At 44.1% G+C, this 22692-nt stretch overlaps 1 protein-coding gene across 1 annotated transcript in view; it reads right to left on the reverse strand.

Annotated features, from left to right (window-relative positions):
• Window positions 1-5540: 5540 nt before the first annotated feature.
• LRRC56 (leucine rich repeat containing 56) overlaps window positions 5541-22692 on the reverse strand; it is a 56356-nt gene continuing 39204 nt past the window's right edge. The window contains exons 5-13 of the mRNA XM_059849161.1: window positions 19806-19902; window positions 19210-19407; window positions 15149-15326; window positions 12846-13049; window positions 11460-11524; window positions 10220-10350; window positions 9359-9522; window positions 6665-7025; window positions 5541-5946 (exon numbers count right to left, since the gene is read on the reverse strand). Coding sequence (XP_059705144.1) covers window positions 5754-5946; window positions 6665-7025; window positions 9359-9522; window positions 10220-10350; window positions 11460-11524; window positions 12846-13049; window positions 15149-15326; window positions 19210-19407; window positions 19806-19902 — 1591 coding nt within the window. The 3' untranslated portion in view covers window positions 5541-5753. The remainder of the gene's footprint in view (window positions 5947-6664; window positions 7026-9358; window positions 9523-10219; window positions 10351-11459; window positions 11525-12845; window positions 13050-15148; window positions 15327-19209; window positions 19408-19805; window positions 19903-22692) is intronic.

Here is a 22692-nt window from a genome sequence, read left to right on the forward strand (position 1 = left end):
ACAAGCCCAGCACAGCCCCGCTCTGGGCAGCCTTGATGGCTCCAGGGCATGACCAGGAGGCAGCACATGCTCAGCACTGTCCCTGCAGGCAGCACGGCCAGGGCTGATGGGTTTGGCTGCAGAGGAGAAAGCAGCTGCTGGGGTACTCACCTTCAGGTCCCTGTCATGGCTCTAAGTGTCCCCAGGGGTGTGGATGATGCAGGTGACAGGAGCCTGCAGCAGCAAAGTTGCCCAGGGATGGAGAAGGAACTGGGCTGGTGCTCTCTGTTGGGGAAGAAGGGTCTGACCCTGCCCACAAAGCAGCAGTAAGAATGTCGGCGTTGATTTTTGACAGCTTCCACGTGGGGAAAGGGCTGGGATAGAAATTACATGGGCTGGGTGGTGGCAGATATTGAGGCCTTGGGATGAGCCCCTGTGACCTGCCAGGGTCTTCCAGTGCTCTCCTGACATCAGGAAGAGGGCCAAGATACCTGCTGAGCCTGTTAGCAGCTTGTAGCTGTAGGCTGAGACAAAGATCATATCTTTAAGACATGCTGAGGATGCACACAGCCTTATCATATGGACTTGCCCTTTAATACCCCAGAAGCACCACAGCTTTCCAGTGCCAAAGTGGGTCTGAGATGTTCTCCACTACACTTTGTGGGCATTGCAGGCTTCCAAAGAAAATATTTCCAAATACATCAAAGTGGTGTGTGATACAGCAAGCCACTACCAGCATAGTGCATTTGGGGCACCACATGAGGCCAGCACACCCGATGCTGGCTAGGTAAATAGAAAATGTTGAGCCCACTGAGTGCCAAACGCCTCCTGAACGGCCTGGAGCTGCTTGGGTTTGGTTTTCGAGTCTGTTTGCTTTTGGAAGTTGCACTTGTGAGACTCTCTTCTTCCCTCTAGCGTCCCTTCCGAGGCATTCCTCCTGCCCTCCAAACCCAGCAAAAGCGGCACCTGCCTGCCTGCATTCGCACTCACTCGGTTCCTCAGGCACAGCTTTTGTATCTATAAATGATACTACAACTCCCCAGCCAGTAATCCGACGTTTTCTTTTTCTGCTTTACACTGTGCCATGTAGGAGGATTCTGTTGCAAGGCTGTTGTCTCCTGGCAGCTTAAAATATTATCTCAATTACTACCTTAATTTTAGTACAATCACTCTGAACTCCACTTGGGGATGCACAGCCACGAGGTTTCTGAAGGCAGTGTGGCGAGGAGCCCCTTGTTGAGGGATGGGTGAGAGTGAGCCCCTGCACTTGGTGCCTGTGAAAGACAATGCTACACCTCCTCTCATATCACATAATTTCTTCTTGGGCTGTAGGAAATCAGGGCAGAGATTAGAAATTACTGCAGTGCCCCTAAGGCTGGATCAAGGCTGTCACTGAAAGGTTGTTTTATTTCTGGTGACAGCAAGAGACCTCCAGGGTAGGATCTCCATCACTTGGGTCACCTCCCAGCTGGCTGAACTGGTTTCCAAAAGTGCAGCTGTAATCCTTCTCTTTGAGGAGAGACCTCCCCCTCTCCTGGGGATGGGGCAGATCAGCCCTTCCAGATGCACCTGCACCAGGCCAGCTCTCCACCAACTCAGGGTCCGCTCTGGCACCTTGAATTCAGTCCAGGACAAGCCCTCCTTGGTGTCCTGCCCCACCTGTGCCTCTCTGGAAGGTAGAAAAGCTTCCCAGACTAGCTCAAAGAGCCACGTGCACTGAGGCATGCTGCCCCAATGCTCACATGCTGTCTCCACTCTCCAAGGCTGACTCTTTGTCTCAGCCAGGACATTTCCAGTATCTCCTGGGGTAATTTTAGAGGAACAAAACAATGAAAACAGGGCCAGGATTCTCTGGAGTAATGACAAAGCCATTGCAGGGCAGGATTCATCTCACCTGGCAACAGGTGGTGTACCAAGCAGACATCTAAGCCATCATCACAAACCCTGTTTGATCAGTGCAGAGACTGACACTACTGGAGCATGAGCCATCTGACTCACCATACCCCAGAAGCACCTGTGTTCTGCTATGGGTGCAGATACTGCCCATGGCAAGGAGACAAGCCTGGCAGGCTCTGAACAAGCCAAGGAACCATGTAGGAAATGATCCTGAGTTGGCCTGCCATTGGTGTGTATTTGAAGGGACATGCACGGCATTTTCCTTCCTGAATATCTCCTGTGTTTTCTCCTCCTTGACAGCCAAAGAAACTATCTTCTATTCATCCTCTAAAGAAGATTAATTTGCTCCAAGTGCAAAGCAATCTCAGGCCTTCAATGAGAGTAATGGCCTTGGCAACAAGCAAAACAGCCATGAGCCCTGGGGCTGTGCACACAGCTGCCATGGGGACACTGGACAGGGTGAACATCTCCTTTGGCCTGTTCCTAAATGGGATGCTAAGGTGTCCACAATGGGCTGGGCTCTGCAGAGCTGGGAGGAGCAGAACCCAACCCAAGGCTGAGAAGGAGCAGACACCTTTGCTTGTCAGGGCCCATTTGTCTGGGTGGGATGATGTCCCAGACATGCTCCCCTTCAGGGGGAGGGATGGTTCTTACTCACTGAAATAACTGGCTGGCACACAGCTCCCTACTTCTTTCTCCCATGTCTTTTTTTTAAGTTCTGGCTGAGTGGAGCCTTTCAGTATGCAGGGCAGCAGCAGCTACTCCAGCAGGGCTGTTCGTGGGACACCAGCTAAGTGATGCTGAGAGGCCTCCTGGACGGATCATGCTTCTGCTAATGCTGCAGCATTGTCACTTTGGGCCAAATCCCTTTGTTCTGAGCCCAGCTCCCTGCAGGGAAGCTGTTCTCATGTAACCACCCCCTCCCTTAGCAGCGTGTACTGGTGAGACTTGGCTCCCAGCAGAAAACTCTTCCTTGCAGTGCTGATTTATTAATAGGTGAGGGAGCACTTCTCTCCCCTCTCTCCAGCTTACACACTAGATATGAATTTGGCAGCCAGCAGCAAATCCCATTAAAGCAGTGAGATGCTTAAAGGCATCAGCAGCTCCTGGCCCATTACAAGAATGAGGGGATGGACTCTGTTAATGTACATCTGAAACTGGTCACGTCCAACTGGAAGCAAAGAAACAACTGAGACAAACATTAAGAGTCTGCAGAGGCCGGGATGGGAATAAGCTCATTCATTAAAGGACTTTGTCTATATTCAAGGGACCAATGTGTGATTTTAACAGAGGAAACGGTGACAAAAAGCCCATACAATGAAACTCCCCTTTTTCCCTTTTGGGCCAAGAGAACTGAATTCCCAAATAGCCCATCATGCTTTACATTTCCTAATTAGCCTATTAAACACCTGGCTGGCTTTTCCATTTTCTAAATGAAAAAGGTGGAAGATGAACAAGCAGAGGCTAAGCCAGGGCAATAATTTTCCCTGTGGATCTGTTATAGCTGTCCAGACAGCAATGGCCCTGCTTATTTTCCTCGTCCTGGAAACTGCAACAGAAAAACAGTGTGCCAAGCCTTGGGAAATGAGGTGCACCAAGTACTGGCAGAGAGAAGAGAGGAGGCTACCAGCCCTTCTTCCCCATCAGACTGGGCTGTGATCACTAACTTGCTCTCTTAGCAAGCCTCTCTGCTGTTCCATGCATGACAGGCTGGCTACTCAGTTCTGGACTAATTCCCCACAGACACAAGAGCAGATGTCACCCAGCCTGTCATACATGTCTGTCCCTGCCCATATGCACCTGAGGAGCTGATGGATGGGCCACCAGCTGATGCAGTGATCAACAGGCACACTGGACACTTCCTCCTGCCCCTGTGAACACACCACACCACCATGCAGCATATGACTGCCTTGGTCAGGCCACCAGTGGGGCAGAGCTGTCTAATGAGGGGTGGGGTGGCTGTTCTGAAGGTCACACACAGCCTGCAGCCCTGAGAGTTTACCACTGGGGTGCCTGACAGGAAGATACAACAAGAAACCCTGAGTTAAATGGTTTTGATGAAGCCCTCAGGCACTGATTTCCCACACACTAGGGCAGAGCTGGTTTTTTCTGAGCATTTCTCCATATCCTGTCTGCCAGCTCAGAGAAGCTTCTTGCTCTGTGCACGTACAGAACCACGTGGAGTTTGTTGCAAGATGAGACCACAGATGCTTTTGAGAGACTTTCCAGATCCATAGCAAGAGTTTTGTCTCTGCAGATGCTCATGTCCAGACCCAGTTTACACACCCACTGAATTTTTTTCCCCTCCACCCCTGTGAAATGAAAGATGTCGATTGAGAAGGAGGCTCTGAATATCTGGAGAAGACAGTTCTACACATCACCCCCTGGGAGGAACCTGGATATAGAAAAGGGTCAGTGCTGTCAGTGTCTTCTTTCTTTTACAAGGCCAGCTTTTTTTGTGTGTGTGATGGTATTGTCACTGACACTGGTAAAAAGTCAGATTTAGGAGCCTACCTAAGGACACGGGCACTGTTGCTGGGTGAAATCCTGCCTGCATCCATAGTGTTGCATAAAATCACTTACCACATAGTTTTAAATGATTTTTGATAGATGATTTCTGCTAGGACACACCCAAACTGGGCAAACTAGCTTCAAGCTCCATACTGTTTTGTAAGATAAAGTGGTGCAAGGAGCACCATGACAAAAAAGAAGTTTAGGGCTTTGTCCACTCTGCTTCTCTAAGTTAAGATGGTCAGCAGAAAGGAAGCATAAACCAATTCATTAACTCATCGAGTAATTATTGTTTTATAAACTGATTTTAAAAATGTAATCTAACATAGTAATTTAAACTGGAAGAAATGTGATGATGCTTGGTGTCAGACTGCAACATCAATAAAGTTGAAAGACACAGTCATTTGAAACAGCATCTCACAGACTGCAGTCACTATAACAGATGTTTTGGACCTTACCTGAACATGGAGCAAATGCCCTATTGAAAAAAAAAACCAAGATTATTCCCTTACTCCCCTGCTTTGCTGCATCATCACTTAAAATTATCCAATTATAATAAATTGGAAAGTCTGTTTGATCTGAGAATGCTAGAAATGAGATGGAGGTGAAAGACACATGCAGAAGATGCTCTGACACCTGGTGACAGAAGTCAGCTCTGCTAGAGAAATTCTGGAATGAAATGTCTATTCAGAGGAGTGAGACAAATCCTTCCAGGTAGCTATGGAGCAAACCAACATGTTACTATTGGGGTGAGCCACTTGTTCAGCATTTGCTCCCATAGCAATACATCCTACAAGAACCTCCAATGCCTGTCAATAGGGTGAGCTCCTGTAGGGGCATAAGCTCTTGAACCATCCAGACTTTCTGGGCTTTTCCTCAGGCAACACACCCCTCCCTTAGAACCTGCTCTGGTCAACACTTCCTCTCAAGCCCTTGGTTTTGGCCCTCACACGTTTAACATCCAGGACTGCAAAAGACACACTGCTGGCTGCTGGTAGGTCACCTCCTCCAGCCCTCTCCACAGACAGCAGGCTCCAAGCTCTGCTCTGTTTGGTGTCCCTGTCTGACTCACAGAGCTGGGCATGGTGTGGATGAGAGGAAGTATGATAGGATTTGTTCTGTTTTAGTGTGTATAGGTTGCAAAAATAACCACATTTTTCTGTAATAAGACATTCATTAGCTCATTGGTTGATCAGTGGTTGCTCTTAAAATATTTCTGGACCAGCTGTATCCTGAATTGAGGCAAATCACATTAATTGTTTGAATTGCTCTGTGTTTAGCTTGCAGAAGAAGCTGCAAGACAGCATTGATCCTTCACGGCTGCACTGTGTACATGGCTCCAATACATGCTGGCAACTGGGTACCTTCTAGGACTGAGGACTTCTGTTCTGAGATGTTTTTGTGGCAGTGGATTTATGTGGCAATGACTGCAGAATGGACGTGGCAGTCAGGGGCCAAGCAGAATTCATTGGCCTAAACCTCTGCGAGGCTTTTGTGGATGAGCAGGCAGCTGGATGCTGGTGGTTGATCTCTTTAGAAGGGCTCTCATCCATGATGGGCCTGAGGGAAAGAGGAAAACTCTGTGGTGAGACTGCACTCTGGATTTGAATACCTGCATTTTCCTCACCAGCTCTGAAAACTGAACCAAAAGCTGCCAAGCCTGGGAGAAGCCCCAGGCACATGAGCATCCCACACAAGGCACATGCTCTCTGCCTATGCTGACTCCAAAGTGACTACATTAATTCAAACCCAAGCTGTTGTGTCACAAGTCCTCTGTTGTATTTCTTCAAAGAAGCAACAACATGATGCTAAATTTACAGCAACCAGGTTCAGAAATAAACATGTTTTGCTACATGTGACACTTCTTTAGTGCCTACTTTATTTTTCAGAGCTCATTCTAACATAAATTTGTGTCAGGGAAAAACCCAAGTGGGATGTCAGGAACCCTTTCCGGAGTGTACTGGAGGAGAGTTTTGAACAAGTGCCACAAGATCTTTGCAACAGACACAGCATTGGCTCTGGGTGGGGAACATGAGAATGGAGCAATAAGAACACAGCAAAATTCTGGGCTATTATTCAAGAGAATACAAAATTTACAATACTGAAGCTATAAGGAACATGAGAAAATGTTTCATTAGCTTTAGACAGTCAAAGGTAAATGTCAGCACAAATAAAAGGAATTAATTTTCCAGAAGAAGCAGGAGACCCCAGAGACAATAGAGAAATCTGCTTTTTCTGCCATGAAGTCCCTTCCCCAGATGCATTCCAGTGCACATACCTGATCCTTGGTGACCCAATGGCTGCTGGTCCTGGAATGGGCCTTGGCTGGCTGGTGCAGCCCACAGGCTGGCACTGCCCTTGGGATCCAGAGGCAGCCATCATGCTGTGCAGGCCCAGGAGAGCAGGCTCTTTGCCCAGAGGCTGGGCTGAATTCTCTTGATGAGCCTTTGACTGGCATTTCTGTGAACATTGTCTGTCCTCCTCTTGGCTGGGTATTTTTATGCCCCTATGACTTCTTGTTTTCCAGGGTCTTGCTGCAACATCCACTGCAGAGGCAGGTGAAGGGTTTTTTGGAGGGGATGGAATTAGATAACGTTTTGTGTTGGAGAACACTGCACCCTCCTGAGCCTGTGATGAACCTGAAACAGAGTGGAAAGCACAGTGATTTACCAGTTCATCTGACTGCCACATGACTAACCCAGGGAGTGAGAGGTTTTGGAGATGCTGTGTGACGGAGCTAGGTGGGCAGATGTGTCTTGATATTGACCATGTTGAATTGCTTCCCCTGACAGTCGGTTTGGTTCACTGTCAGCCTCCCTGCCAGTACTGCTGGTGACATGCCAAGTGTGGAGCAGCTCACAGGGCACACACGAGCTCACCTGTGCTCCTGCTCTCAGGCAGGATCTCACCTGCATCACTCCCTGCATCATTCCCTGCACTGACTTGTTCTAAATACCTTAGGGCTCCTTCCAGTGATCTGAAGTGCAAGGCAGAGGAATAATCACAGATGAGTGGATCCACTTTTTAAATCAGAGGCAGAGATCATGGAATCTCATAATAAGTGCCTGACAGCTGGGGAAAATACTGCACTGCATGCAGGGCTACTTTCTGGCTGTTTGTGTTTCAGCCATGTCATTCTCTCCATGCAATATGTGCAACACACAGAGAAGAAAACACTTGTTGCTGACTTATAAATACAACCAGCATGCACACATGCTTAGAACTATTCTAAATATAGCAGGGATCTGATTGCTCTTGTCTATTGAAAGAACCAACCATTCTATAAATAGCAGGGATCCAATTGCTCTTGTCTATTAAAAGAACCTAACTGTACCTAAGTGCCTGATGTGCAAGGTCCAGGGCAGGAACATAATCTAAAGAATGTGACACCAAAACTTGGGCATAGAAAGTTCATCTCTGTGGTTCCCAGTTGATGGGGATGTATTTTACTGCCTAGGTAAAGCTGATAGAAAGTTTTCATGGAACAGTTTGTATCATATGATATGCTTTTAAAATGTCTCAACTTCATATTTGTTTTTAAGTAGAGCCACTCTGAGAGACTGGTATGTCTGACTCAAGAGCCTGAAATAACATTCAACGCCTTCCAAAAAATGCAGTTTATATGGATCTGATGCTGCAAACATTTTTATGTAAGAGTGGCTTTGCTCAGACGACTTGTCCTTTTCTGGTCAGAAGGATTGCTTCCAGCAAGTTCTTCTGTGAGAAACTCACACTGGACTGGACACACTTCTGCATGTCATTAGGATCCTGGTCAGGCCCCCCACCACCTCAGGCAATTTTAGATTTCAAACTACTCCATCATCATCCAGCAGATTTATTTAGAAGATGGACAGATCCATGCCCAACCATTCACTTTCACGGTGCTAAAGGGCACAACAGTGGTACCCTGTGAGATGTTTGTGACATTGCCTTGTCAGTCTAGAAGGATGACGACACCATCATACTCAATGTAAAGAAATCATATAAAATCTGAAAAAGATCAGATTAAATCTAAAGAGAACATGAGATCATAATCTAAGGCTTTTGTGGCCACTGGACAATAGGCCATTCCTTTAGATTTTTCCAAACAGTTTTTATTCTTGTTAGGGAGATACTGTTTGTAGTACTGTTAATACACATAGAGGCTTTGAATAATTTAATGATATCTCCAGGTTTTTTTCCAAATATATTATATTTTTCTAAATTTTAGTAGATCCATTTTTACCCTTGAAAGAAATGTAAAATGAAAACTCACATGCTTTTACTTATTGAGAAAAAAGGAGTTGTTTTGATTAACAACAGAAAAAAGATTGAAGTTGTAATTATATATGGTCCTCTATTTGATATGTGTTTGGAATAACCATTATTAATGCTTTTAATATTCTTAAAGACAATATTCAACAAGTACTGAAGAGTAGGAATTTTGCTTTCATTCACATAAATGCAATTTCAGAGAAGCCTTTGGCTTTATTCCTGAGTAGAAGATCATGTTCCATTTTTAAACCTTTTATTGAATGCATCCTTTTGGTTGCATATTTTTCCAGAATTCCCAGTTGTTCATTAGCTCAGCCATTATTTACATCAGTGCCAACTGGGTTCAAATACAGCTCTGTAGGAATGACAGTATTTTAGACTCACCAGGCACTGTCCTAAATTAATGACACAAGGTAAAAGAGACCTGTCCTTCTAATACACTTGATGCTAAGCTAGTGTGAGATCACCTTTGCTCCTCTTAATTCTACATATTCATGCTGAAATATATCAACTGATGGTCAACACAGCTGGCCACAATGTCCTGCTTAAAAACTGGAATGGATTGCTTAGGGTCTGGCCCTGCAATGGCATTTTCCAGTTGCTGCTCTGGAGCACCGATGCCAGATCCCATAAAACACTGGATTACCCATGCACCTATCTACAAACAGCCCATGTTTGGCCTGATGCCAACCCTCCCCCAGGAGTTTCGGTCCAGTACCTGAGGAGGAGTGGGAAGAAGGGTCAAGTGAAATCTTTTCAATGAGGTCCTCATCGCAGGCCTCCCTCGACTCATTTTCTAAGCTGTCAGTCAGGCTCCAGTCTTCACCTTTATTCACCTTCAATGATTGGCTGGCTTGTTCTTGCTGACCTGTTTGCAGGCACCTGGACAACATCAAGTATCACACCTTTAATTAGCTTTTGACTGTGTTTATGCAGCTGGTCAAATGCAGCCACTCAGTCAAACACCCTGGCAGTGGATTTAGTTACAAATTGTTACTTCACACCTTCCAGGAGATATGAAAAATCATTTTAATTGGATCAGCCATCTAAGATGCCTGTGTCTGATTATCTCAAGCATCTCAAAGTTAATCAGGTGAAGCGGGGCAGATTTAAAATACTACCCAGTGAAGTAAGCTCAGAGAAATAAAACCATTTTTACTTCCAAACTAACCATTACCTGTCTGTGAGATCTATGAAATCTCAGCAAGGTGGTATTTGTCTTTCAGCCTTTTGTTTGCTTAGGCCAATGTGCTGCTTGCAGAAAAGCTCATCCCCTTTCAGGTCTTTTACTGTCAGGGCCAAGAACAGCTCACCAGTTATGAAAAGTCATTTCTTTGCTCTTGGTAAGGAAGCAAGCCCATCCTGCCTGTGCTCCAGAGAGAAGGAAGAGGATTCTTCTTCCTTGCCATCCCGCAGACGCTCCAGGCAGGAAGGCAGCCGCCCAAAGCAGGGACAGGAAGGCAGGGGCCGAGACTATCCCTCAAAACCACCACCAGGTGGCCAAAGCGCTAATTTTATTTTTGCAGCAGAAAATGAATGCACAGTTTATGGCACGGCAAGATTTCCCTGGCAGTCTCACCCCCTGTGCTGCTCTGTCCATGCTCCCAGGTCAGAGGACACCTTTTCCTGAGGCAGATCTCTTCCTCCTTCAGAGCCAGAAAGATCTTCTGTTGTCAGACCAGACAGCTTCAAAGGGCTCACAGCAGGTGGCTGTGGAAATTGCAGAAGTTATCTAGATATCCATGGGAACTCTTCCCAGCTCTGTTTCTAGATGTGGATTTTAGAATACATTAAGCCCACTGTTGTTTCTGAGTTTTTAGATCATCCCTTATCATTTTCTAACTCCTCAGTTTTAAGAAGTCTCACTTCCCAGTCATGTACTATTACAGCCTGAGGAACCCAGGGTAGCAGTGACAAAATTGTTGATTTATATTTCACTGGATATAAGCCTACAGCACCTATACCAATAAACATATTAAGATCACACCAGCTCTGCATCACTCAGTATATGATCACTATTCAATTCCACATCCCAGTTCTTAGCATACAATAATTCACTAAAATGGTCACATTTGTTTCAGAAAAGCTTCCTATGCTGAGGCTGTGGTAGCAGAAAGACATGAGCAGTATCTTTTCCCTGCAGTTCTTTAGCATCTGCTGTGAGCATTAAGTCTGTATCCTGCGCATCTCCTTGATTTACCCCAGCCTGTTTAAATCTACTCACATGCAGCTATGCTGTGTTGAACCTCAGGGCCAACAAAAACTGACCATGACAAGCCAGGCTACTCTCCTTCACATACATGGGTATCCTCTCACTGAATTGCTGCCAAAATGAGCAGGGTGATCCACAGGGCAGGGGCACCACCCCACTGCCAAGAGGAACAAACTTTGGCTTTGTGTTTGTTTAGTCAATAGGAACGACCTTGCAGCATTAGCAAGCTGACTGTTTACACCAACATCAAAGAAACACTGCTGAAAAAAGACTTTTTCTTAATAGCTGTTGTGGAAATACGATCAAGTTTTGCAAGCCTGCCTTGTACTTTGCTCATTGCAGGAGGATGGGCAGTCTGCCCCCAGTAGCTGATACGTGATTTTCACGTGCTCCCTTGCAGCTGATGGTCCACTGCTGCTAACACATGGGCACATGCAACATCATGGCAGGGGACCCTCTGTCCTCCTCAAAGCAACTGCATCTTGGGCATTCTTGGGCTACAGAAGAGAGTGAGCTGCTACAAGCCACACTGGGAATTCATGTCAGTTTATCCCAGGAGTTATGGGGGTCACCATGCAGGAATATGAAGCATACAAGAAAAACATACACCTAGCTTTTGCTTCCTCACATGAAGGGCCTTGGCGGGGTTCCCACAAATAACCTGACAGAGTCCTAAAAAAACAGGAAAATAGAAAACATTTTACTCCAGCATTTAACAAACAGTGCAGTCATTGAAGTCAGTTAATATAATTTCCCATGGACAGGAAGCTGTAATATTCATTGTGTAGGTTCACAGCATCAGCTGGCATGGCCTGACACTGCTGCTATGAGGCAACTTCTCTGTTTCCACAGAATCTGGTTTTTTCTGACCCTGCCCCGCCTCCTTATTGTGCTGGTGCAAATATTTTTGTGGGTACATGGTCAGTCAGATCAGGGAACAAATCCAGATTTTAAAAAAATATGATTTTGGGGGGTCTTTTTTGTTTGTTCTGTTGGATTATTTTTCAGCTGAATCTTGATTAAAACCAGGTTAAAAAGAGATAAGGCAACAAAGCGTCAGAAGAAGCAGTGAACATTGTATGAAGCTGTCTCTATTAGTAGCGTTAGATGCCTAAAAGTGTGTGTAAAATTACAGTCTCATTCCCTGACAAGCTGTACTTGGTTTCCATGTACATTTCCAAATGTGCACTCACCTGTTGACTCTGCATTACTTCATCTAATCCATCATCCCGAGTCCTACCCATAGGCAGGGAACTGAGGAGAGACTGGCATCTGCGAAAAGCAGCCCACAATGCCTGGAAACAAATGCTATCTAATCTGCAGTCCATGGGCTGGTGGAGTTACACCATCACGGTGTTTCCAGGAGTCAGGGAAGGATGGGTGGTATTTCCAAGTGACTAGGGCAAGAAGGGCAGTGCTAGACCTGTGTTTTGGGCTAGCTTGTAGATCAGAACGTGAAGTCAAGGAACTGACTCCTCCTGCTGAGGGACCAACCTCTGGAAACCCAAAGCCAAGTGCTCATTGCCAGCTGTGATGCTGCTGCAGTATGAGCCTGCAGTACGCACAGTCCGAGCCCACGATGCGGTGGGGAGTGAATGTGCTTCACCACTCCTCTCCAAAGAACTGCCTTGGACCTGCTCCCATGGCTGAACAGGACGTGGCCAGATGTTACTCCAGCAGGACAGCTGCAAAGAGCTCTGAAAGGGGAGCAGCATTGCAGTATGGGGCTGTGAAAAGGGACAGCAGCACAGGGTGCATGGGGGTGGGGGGCTGAGGATGGGCAGCGCAGGTGACTCACACCTTCTGCTGCAGGGGGAAATAAAGGAAAGCCTCCACTAGAGCAGGTGAGTCTCGTGGAAGACAACATATGCTAAACCTGATTAGCAGTGGCACGGGTGGGTGGTATTCAAAGCACCCTGGCTTTCATCAGTAATAACATTCAGAAGGAGGTGGAGGTGTGGGAAAGAACAGGATTAAAAAAACCATACATTACCATGTGTCAAATCACTAGAGTCGTCTTTTGTGAACAGCTTATCAGGAAAAACAGTGGGATCTGGAAGAGGACAGCCACTGGCCAAGAGGCTGGCATCACTAGAAATCCCTGCATTAGCAGAACACTGTACATTTCCAGGTCTGGAATTTGTTGGGGGTTTTGGGCTGCATCCAGACCGCTTTGCTACTTCCCCCAGATACGGATCTAGAAGAGAGATTTCATTAGTGTAAGCACAGTTATGCAAGGCTTCAAACCACACCATCACTGTACCTTGCCAATATGGTGACTGCTGCTACACACCTGAAGCTATAGAGGACAGAAAAATATATACCTGCATCTACAAGAAACATGCTGGAATGGGTCTGGCCTAGGGAAAGAGGTCTTCCAGTGCTGCACAGTCATGGCAGAATCTGGGGATCCCTAACTAAACTGATATCCCTTCCCACCCTTCTGCTCCTGAGCACCAGAGACAGACTGCTGGGGTTATGGGTCAGGAACTGCTCTGTGCTCACCACCCACCTCTGGCTGCCCCACAGGCGAGCCTGGACACATCCAGAGCTCTGCTACTTTCCCTGCCTGCATGCCAGGATAACCGTAAGCTGCCTCTCATTTGCTGCCCACCTGCTCACAGGGGAACCATTTCAGTCTTGCTGCAGGCACAGCCTAGGCCCCAGTCTTAAAATACATTGCTTAAATGCCCTGGCACAATGCAGATGGTGATGGACACCTTACCAGAGCCACCAGTCAAACAGGGGAGACTGTACCAGGAGTTACAGAAATCTGGGAATGGCAGTGATAGATTTTTCCAGTACTGCCTCAGAGACAGATAGCTCTGTACCACAGAAAGAAAGGTGAAAACTGTTTTTGTAATGCTACAGGAAAGGAAGGATTATACAAAAACCAGGAAAGGCAGGCTGAGCCTTGTCCTCTTACCTGCCCAACTGCTGCCTGTCCTGGGAGCACAGCACATCTCTAAGAGCAGCATATGCAGCCAAGAACCCACAGGAGAGAATTTCATTCCAGCGCCCAGAAGAATAACGTTCCTTTTAAAGTGTTGAGCATCTACCAGCTCCAAAGTGAGGCATCAGCTCTGTGATAATATGGCCATTTCCTTAAGAGCTGAGTGTTAGGGACCTTTAATACATCTTGGGCACAGCTGTTAATATGAACCCATGAAATACACTCCATGTGAAAAGTACCCAAATCAACATTGCTACTGGAAAGAAAAATATACTGGGATGTCTGAACCCGACTGTATGAACTTACTGGTTTAGAGCTGTCAGCAAGAATATAAGTCTGGTTACACCAGGGAATTACATGAATTCACAGTTTTGTGCTCTGCCCCTACTGCTTCTGTCAGCAAACTTTGTTAACTAGTTTTCTGAACCTCAGGTGATGTTGCCAAAGCACAATCACTGAGGGATCAGATTTTAATGGCTTTTTTCCCTACCATGACTACTATTACAACTAATGATTTGGACCCATAGGGATTCAATAAATGACAAATGTATGTACTTATTCCAAAACAAACTAAATTTTTAATGGAGTACAGTTGGCAGGCAAACCACAACCTGGGGAGGGGCTGGGAAGCAAACTGCATTGCCCACACTAATGGGAAGCAACATGAGCAGTTATAGGAAATACTTTGCAATATTTAATAGTATGTGATAAAGTGCATGTAGCATGACACGTAAAAGCATGGACATCTGAACTATTACCTAGGCTGCAGGCAAGGGGATAACAGATTTACTTTCAAACCATTTATTCTCTACTAATGAATGTAATTACCTTAATCTAATAACAAAGAAAGTGGAACAGATTTCTTACAGACCGTGCAATCTTTCTGGGATGTTGCTAGAACTGAAGGGTGGTAACCAGATTGCATTTCCTATTATTAAACTGGAATAGGAAATCCTACCACATCCCTGCTACATGGGATTGACTGTTGCCATGGAAAGAGCTGTGAACAGCTGTAGTTGAAACATTCCTTTCTAAGCTTTGCTTCTTCCCATCATGCAGAACAAGCCCCAAGTACAGACTCTCAGCTACTGCTATATTTGCTTGATGCTCTAGAAGTTGTCTGCATTTTTGATCTTGATGCCCAGTTTAGGACAACTTCCATTTAAAACTGAACTGTTTTCTGCTGAATTCCAGCTTTCTTACTTCCCAGGTGAAGAAAACAACATCCTTTGCTCCTTCACTCTAAGTAAAGATTGGCTTTAAAGAGGTTGCCTTGCTCTTCATCTTTCTTTTTTTACATATCATAACTGGAAAAATGAACCCCAACAAGAAACCTGTCATACCTAACCATGAAATGTCTTTGGCTAAACCACCTTCCTTGATGGATTCCTTGATGATTAGAGAATCTTCATGCACCTTCTTGGAAGGAAGGAGAGTAGTCTGGCTTGCTGGTATCCCATCCAAATACTTCAGGTGGGGAATGAGTTTTTTTACTTCTGCTCTGTAATTATAGTCTGGGTCCTGGAGAAATTGAGAAAGTGGTCAGTCTATTTAACAGTCTGTGGACTTCTACTAAGACAATGCGGTTCAATTTCTATTACTGCCATACAATTTGAAATGCTCCTCATATAATTTCTACCTGAATTGATCATGAAACTGTCCTGAGGACTGCAAAGACGGCCTTCACCCAAAGGCTCCTTTGTTGTTTACCCACTGAGGACTTTGCCAATTGTCTTTGTTATATTATGTGTCGTGTGCAAAAGTATAGAAGGCCATTGATGCCCATGGAAAGCCTGGGCTCCCTCAGCATTCAGCCAATCTGTCTCCCTGCTTTTGTGATTCTCCGGTGCTTACCTCAATACTCAGGTGATAGAAAGGCTTGAAAACATGAGTTATGAGTGTTGCTAAACCTGCTGATGGAGAAAGAAAGAGCACTTCCACGGATTGTGTTTTTAGGCACACAGTAAAAAAAGTGTAAGGCAAGAGTGCATTGATAGTGGCAGAATACAAATGGGCAGCTACCCACCAATCAATTGCTTCACCCAGGCAAATCTTATGCTTTTCAGGACAATGCATGAAATATTAGAAACCCCCTCAAAGCCAAGTCCTCATTCAATACAGAGTGGTCATAAACAGAAATCTTTCTGTGGGGCTTGGTTGCTTGGATGCTCCCTGTCTCTGCATGATGCAGCACTGATGTTGGCAGAGAGAACTCACCAAATAAAATGTTAGTTGTTGTTAAGAGCCAGACACTAATTTTTGCAAACTAATCTTAATTTAGAAATTGAGTCAACCATTCTCAGCTACAGCCAATTCCCAGCCATGTCCTGTTGGAGAGAAGAATCATGTTACACTCATGTTACATTACCGCTACAGAGGCTGCAGAATTTATCATCAAGTTGTTGCTCTTGGTTTAGATAACAGGGGAAGATGAGCTCATCTGAAAATCAAATTACAGGGAGCAAACAGGCCATCTGAAGAAAGAGCAGTAAATTTAGCTGGACCATTCTGTAGATTAAAAGTAAATAAATAGGAGAGCTTTTACAGACCTTTAGCAAGGGCCAGAATACAAGAAGGAGCTTGAGGAATAAGAGTTGGCCATCAAGGGCATACCAAAGTAAGCTCACATATACTCTTTTCTAAATGGCCTTTCTATGCACTAAAAAATGCAAACATCCATTGAAATCGAGAAAGCAACAAAGTCCATGGAGAAGCTCTCAGCAGCGAAGCGCAGACCCCACTTTGTAACCACCTGAGAGCAAAGCATCTTCCCAAGACAGACAGTGGGTGGGAGACTACAGCAAACTCAGTCTGCCTCTGCTACAACTCAGTGTAAAATACACCATTGTGCTGATTCCCTGGACAAATTCATATCTTTGACCATCAATGACCACTTGAAGCCCCCCCAGATATTCCTCTGTGGATACCTGGAACTTGGACTGTGGATAAGATAAAGGTGGTACTATTGTCTGGGTGTTATCTCACAGGCAGGGAGAGGTTGACAAAGCCGGGAAGAATGTATCACTGATAATGGAAACAAAAAATGTGCAGAATTTAACAGGCCACAAGGAAAGACAAATCAGCAACTCTGCTGAAATCAGTTCCCACTGGGTAAAAGGTAATTTTGACAGGGAAACATCATCGTTATTGGCTCAAAAGAAAAGAAAGACTAAGCATGAGGACTAATTGGTATTAGACGCAAGCGATAATCATTTAACCAATAAGAGAACTGCATAGCCAATTAATGCTAATTTCCTTTGTTTGCTAAAATGTGTAAAGAATGAAAAGTTTTGAATTACACTGGGACCCTACCACCAAGAAGTCCAGGCTGAAGAATGATCAACAGGGATGACACTGGATCCATGGGTGGTGCCAATATTCTTCTCTTTCCTCTCTTTCATATTTCTTTTTATTTCTCGACCTCACATTTACTGCTAAATAAAATCTGTATCACTGACTTTGGCATAAGGTTTGCACTGTAATTTGGGCAGAAGCATCTCTCACTGATCAGATCTTAGTACCTACTTGCACAAGAGTAGACAGCCACTCTGCATGGAGAAGAGCAGGAGAGGACACCACCACATGCCACTGATCTTTGTACTTCCATTACGGGACAACATGCAGAGCATCCCAAGGACTCATTTCGCTGAACAGGCCAAGGGAAACCTGACATTTCTCCATTACAAGTACACTTAAGGACTGAAGATGCCAAATCCTCCAAAAATCCCACTTTCATTGAGCAGGAATGAAAAGGGAGTAGAATCAGACCTTCTTTGTTATTAGGATACACTGCACCATTTCCATAGTAGGAAGCTATGATATGAAGTGTCAGCAGCTGTATTTATTTCCTTGGGAGTAGAAAGAGTAAGCAGGCATGCCTTGTCCATCAAAAGGAGGCAGTGCTTCCTTACTGCAGGAATATGTTTTTCCTCTCATGATAGCATCTTCCATAAGGGAGAAATGTTCCAAAATGGAGAAATCATTTTGGTTACAAGCAGTTACAATGTGGTCCCTTAAGGATAATTCCACCAGTTCAAACTAGAAAGGCAAGTATATAATATTTTTTTTTTAATTCCAGATAGGAAAATGATGAAAGCTAAAGAGCTACTTTCCATGGCCCCTTTTACTGAACAATAAGATCAAGCCAACAATTACATCTGAAAAATGCTATTAACTCATATGTTTAAGAAGTGCCAAGATTTAAAATATATGTCTATTGCATGATTGAGTTTTAGTGTTAGCACCTGTTTTCAAGTCTAAATACAGGAAAAATATCAAACCCAACCTTTTAGGCAAATTAACAGCATCAGCATGACTTCTTTAAAATAGACAGAGAAGCTATGAAATATGCCACAGTGGGATAACAGCATCAGCTCTGATTTTGGACCTGCATTATGGTGCTATTGGGAATTGGACCATCCTTAGTGAGACCTGTGTTTTACATAACTCTGTGCATGTCCACAGATCTTCCAAAAGACCTGGATGGCAATATGTTGGTGTTTTACTATCTTAACAACGTTTTTTTATGAAGTAGGTGAAAGTCAAAGAGAGTAATACAGCTTAGGCTATTCATGTAGAATTATATCTCCCTTGCTTTGCTTGTTGAGTGCCCTGAAACCCAAATCAGATCATGTACTACTGTGTTCTCATCTTTGTGACACAGAGGCTCCTTCATGCCTTCAACAAAATACCTCAGCAGAAACTATTCTATCATTTTAGTACGTAAGATGTGAATCACTGTATTTTGTATCTTCAGCTTTTTCTGAAGGTCTTTTTGGTCATTTGATTTTAAGCTTTCAGGGGAAAGGGTAACAAGCAGTTCCAACATTACAGCTTTTCCTAGTTACTTCAAGCACTGTTGTTCTGAGGGCTTAACATCTGAGCATGGTGGCATTGGAGGACTTGTTTTTGGCCTGGAGAGCCTCCAAAAGAAATGCAAAACCCTCAAAAACTGATGTCTCACCACAGAATCACTGAATGGTTGGGGTTGGAAATGACTTCTTAAGATTACCCAGTCCAGCCCCTCTGCTAAAGCAGGTTCACCTGGAGCAGGCTGCATAGGATCACATCCAGAGGGGTTTTAAGTATCTCCAGGGGAGGAGACTCCACAGCCTCTCTGGAACAGCTGTTCCAGTGCTCATACTCTAAGAGAAGTTTTTCCTCATATTGCTGGGAAACAAGTCCAAGTCTTTACTAGCAGTCTTGTATTTCACATGTGGTCATCTTGGAGACCATACTGATGAGACCACAAAATCAACAGAAATTAAAAGTGGGAAATGCATCCCATGCCATCGTTGAGAATGATGCAATAAGAAGATGCAGAAACATTTCTCATTTCCAACTCACAGATAAAAAGTACTGACAAAAAAAACCAAAACACAGTACGTGCAAACCAAGTCCTCACCTCTGCAGATTCTGCATTTGGCTTCAGGCAAATAAGGTTGCCCTCCACTGTCAGGTGGCTTAGCTTGCAACAAAGTCGCAGGTACTGCACCTGGTTGATGTCCTCAATATTGTTCCCTTCCAGGTCCAAAACCTCCAGGTGATCCAGCCAGGTCAGCTGGCTCAGGTCAGAGATATTGTTGTAAGCAATGTAGAGTTCCTCAGCAGAAGTAAATAGAATAAACATGTAAACCACGGGCTTGCACAAGTAACACTGAAGCTTTGCAAAATCTTTTCTAATACTTGAAATACTAAATGTCATGGGATGAAACTAGCAAGGCAGTGAACATTTTATAAAGCATGGCTGTTGCAGCCTTTAATAATAAGAGCTAATTTAGCCATATACTTCTTTAGACATACTCAGGATCAGACCTGAATGTTACACCTCATTTGGAAAAGTTCTATTGCAGCATCTTTTAAACTAACTCACCCAATTCAAGGCATCAAACCAAAGCCAGCCAGAAAAGCAAGAGATGAGGAGAATGAAGACTAAAAGTAAAGAATATCAACTGAAGATAGATCTGAGATTGTCATTTGGCAGGACACATCCATACTTACTTTTAGAGAGCCGCAGGAAGAGATCCCATCTAAATCTGAGAGCCCACACCGAGCCATCCACAGGACACGGAGGTGGGACAATGATGTTCCAAGATCCCTTGTAAAAAACAATTCAAGCTGTATTTGAATGAGTGAAAAAAATCAAGATTTGCTTTCTTTTTCCTAAGGCTAGGCCCCTGCTACTTCCTTCACATCTCACACAGTTTACAAGATATTCCATTAAAAATGTTCACCCTTGAAGGTGGGGAGTAAAATGATACCCCTCTTTACTTATCCCACTGTCATCTTTGTTCTTGCATGACATCATGTCACCCCAGTCCTGTTTGATTAAGATTATTCCAAGAGCTACATCGTGGTAATTCTGCCATAAATCACAGGCAGTTGCTAATGATTAAGCAGGGTTTTCTTACACTGGCATAATTGGCTGTACTCATATTACCCAAATTAACATATCTGAGCTAACTGCATGGTCAGTCTCACTCTGTCCCTCTTACAGAGTTACCTCTCTTCTGATTTTGCAGTTGAAAGGAATAACACTTTTGCCAAAATCATTTTTTGAATCTGCAGAAAATTATAATCCTTCCCATCCTATTTTCTCACCCTTTGGTTGTAACAAAATATCAATAAGGGATCATTTATATGAACTTTAAACTTTCTGGTCATAACCCAGAAAATCACACACTGACCTGCTGGAGTCCACACATATGTAATGTCCCACTGACATTACAGTGCTGCACAATGCAAAGATAACACAAAAAGGCTGGCACATCAAACTGGGGCCTGAATCACCTGCCATCTTTGGTAACATTAAGTTGCATAAAGCCACTAGTCTAACATAAACAAAATACAACACTTTATCAAATCTCACACCAACCAAAGCTTAGAAATTTTTGACTGTAGCCAGATATCAGAGTACCTGAATAATAAAGAACTAAACAGTGGGTAACTAAATCCAAAACCAGTTTATCAGAGGAGGTAGAGACTAGCATGGAGTTCACAGAAACACACTAATGGCTGAGTTGGAAGGAAGGTCATCTTGTCCAACATAAATATTCAAGCCAGGCAAGTTTCTCAGGACCGCATAAAAAGTTAAAATAGTTCTTAAATAGAGATTATTGGGCCTTAGAATTTTGGATTAGCTATCTCTCACAATATTCATTCTTATAATACTGAGATTAGTAAGTTTTCTACAGAAAATTGCAGAAGATAGAAGTCATGGGGGCCCTTGTAATCTTGAAATATCAAGGTAAGAGATGTACTCATGTTTTCTCTTTGTGGATGACAGGGAACAAGACCAGCTTTGCATTGCCCTTTGAGAGCCTCATGAAGCTTTGATGAAGCTTTGCAGCAATCCTCTGTAGTCAAGCTGCCTGCTTCAGGGATACTGGGCATCCAGCCAGTCCCAGAGGTCAGGAAGGAGTGCTTTTATGAGTGGGGATAGACACATTATCTGTATTTTTTGTTGTTTCTCTACCATCTGAATACTTGGGAAGGGCCTTGTCAGAAGAAAGGAATGTGCATAAGCCTAAATAAAGGATAAGTGCAAGGAAAAATATCCCCAGGTGCCTCTCTTCTGTGAGGGGCCAAATACTGGGTTGAATGGGAGTTTCTAGGTGAAACTGGGTGTTTCCACCCCTCTGCCTCTTAGGGACTGGTATGTCCATGGGCATCATTCAGAGCTATCCGACTTCATCCATCCCCTACCACTGCAGGGGCCACAGGCACTGGGTGTCTCTAACTACCCTTCCCTGGATGCTGCCCATTTAAATAAGTCCAAAATAGATACACCACACAATGGAGTATGTAATATTTTATAGCTTTTGAGGTACAAACAGTGCAGCTGACTCAATGGCCAGAACTAAGAAAAAAAAAAAAAAATCTCAGTCTTATTGAACATCTCTTTCCATCTAAGGCTACTCTTCCCTTGAGAAGAAAATCCTCAACTGATATGAACCACAACACCTGCAGTGAATTTTGTGCATCCAGAAAGCTTGCCTCTAGTGACACAAGGATAAAGAAAGCCAAATTCATATCACCACACCCCTGGCGTTGCACAAGATCTTCCAGGGTCTATTTACATTGTGTATATTTTCTAAATAAAACAAAAACTGGTTCTAAGGCTTCCTTAAGGAATAGATGCCTCCCAAAGTAATATTTACTGAAAATTTATTATTAGATTTGCAAGCTGCATGCCTATAATAAGAAAGAAATTAAATTAAATTACAAAAACAGAACCTACCATGAAGCAACGCCAACACACCCTTAAACACAAATATGGCATTAGGAACAATGTGAAGGGATTGCACTGCTCATTTCATGACCCTCTTCAAGCATTGATGAGATTTTCAAATTTGGGCTAATTTTGGCGCAGAATTTTCTCTTCTGTAATCTACTGAACAGAGATAAAGGGAAGTAGTCACTCTCATTTTTTTTCACTCTCATTGAAACAGTGTTTCTGATAGATGCTCTGTTTATTAGGCCAGCAAAACTGAAGACAATCCTAACCTGATTACTCTACATATGGTAGAGTAAGATATGGTGAATGGACTTTATTTACATTTTTAATTTGTCTTGAATTTCTGACTGAAGGGGTTTTGCCACAGAAGGAGATTGCAGCAATATGCTTGTTCCTGATGTTTCTCTGTCAATATAAAGAATGCCAAAGCAAAGCAGAGGATTAAATCCCTAGCAATTTTTACACAGGTCCCCAAGAACAAACAGTTATTCCCTCTAGTTCTTGATCACTCCATACATTTGTGGAAGCAGTTTCCTGCTCACACTCAGAAGTCTAGGACTTCCAGAGTTAAATCCTATTTCTCTTTCTTTGTCACAGTTTTCTGTTCCAGAGCTGGCTGTGGTTAAACCCAGTGCACACAGAGAGGGTCAA

Source organism: Haemorhous mexicanus, chromosome 6 (genome assembly GCF_027477595.1).
Source record: "Haemorhous mexicanus isolate bHaeMex1 chromosome 6, bHaeMex1.pri, whole genome shotgun sequence".
NCBI lineage: Eukaryota > Metazoa > Chordata > Aves > Passeriformes > Fringillidae > Haemorhous > Haemorhous mexicanus.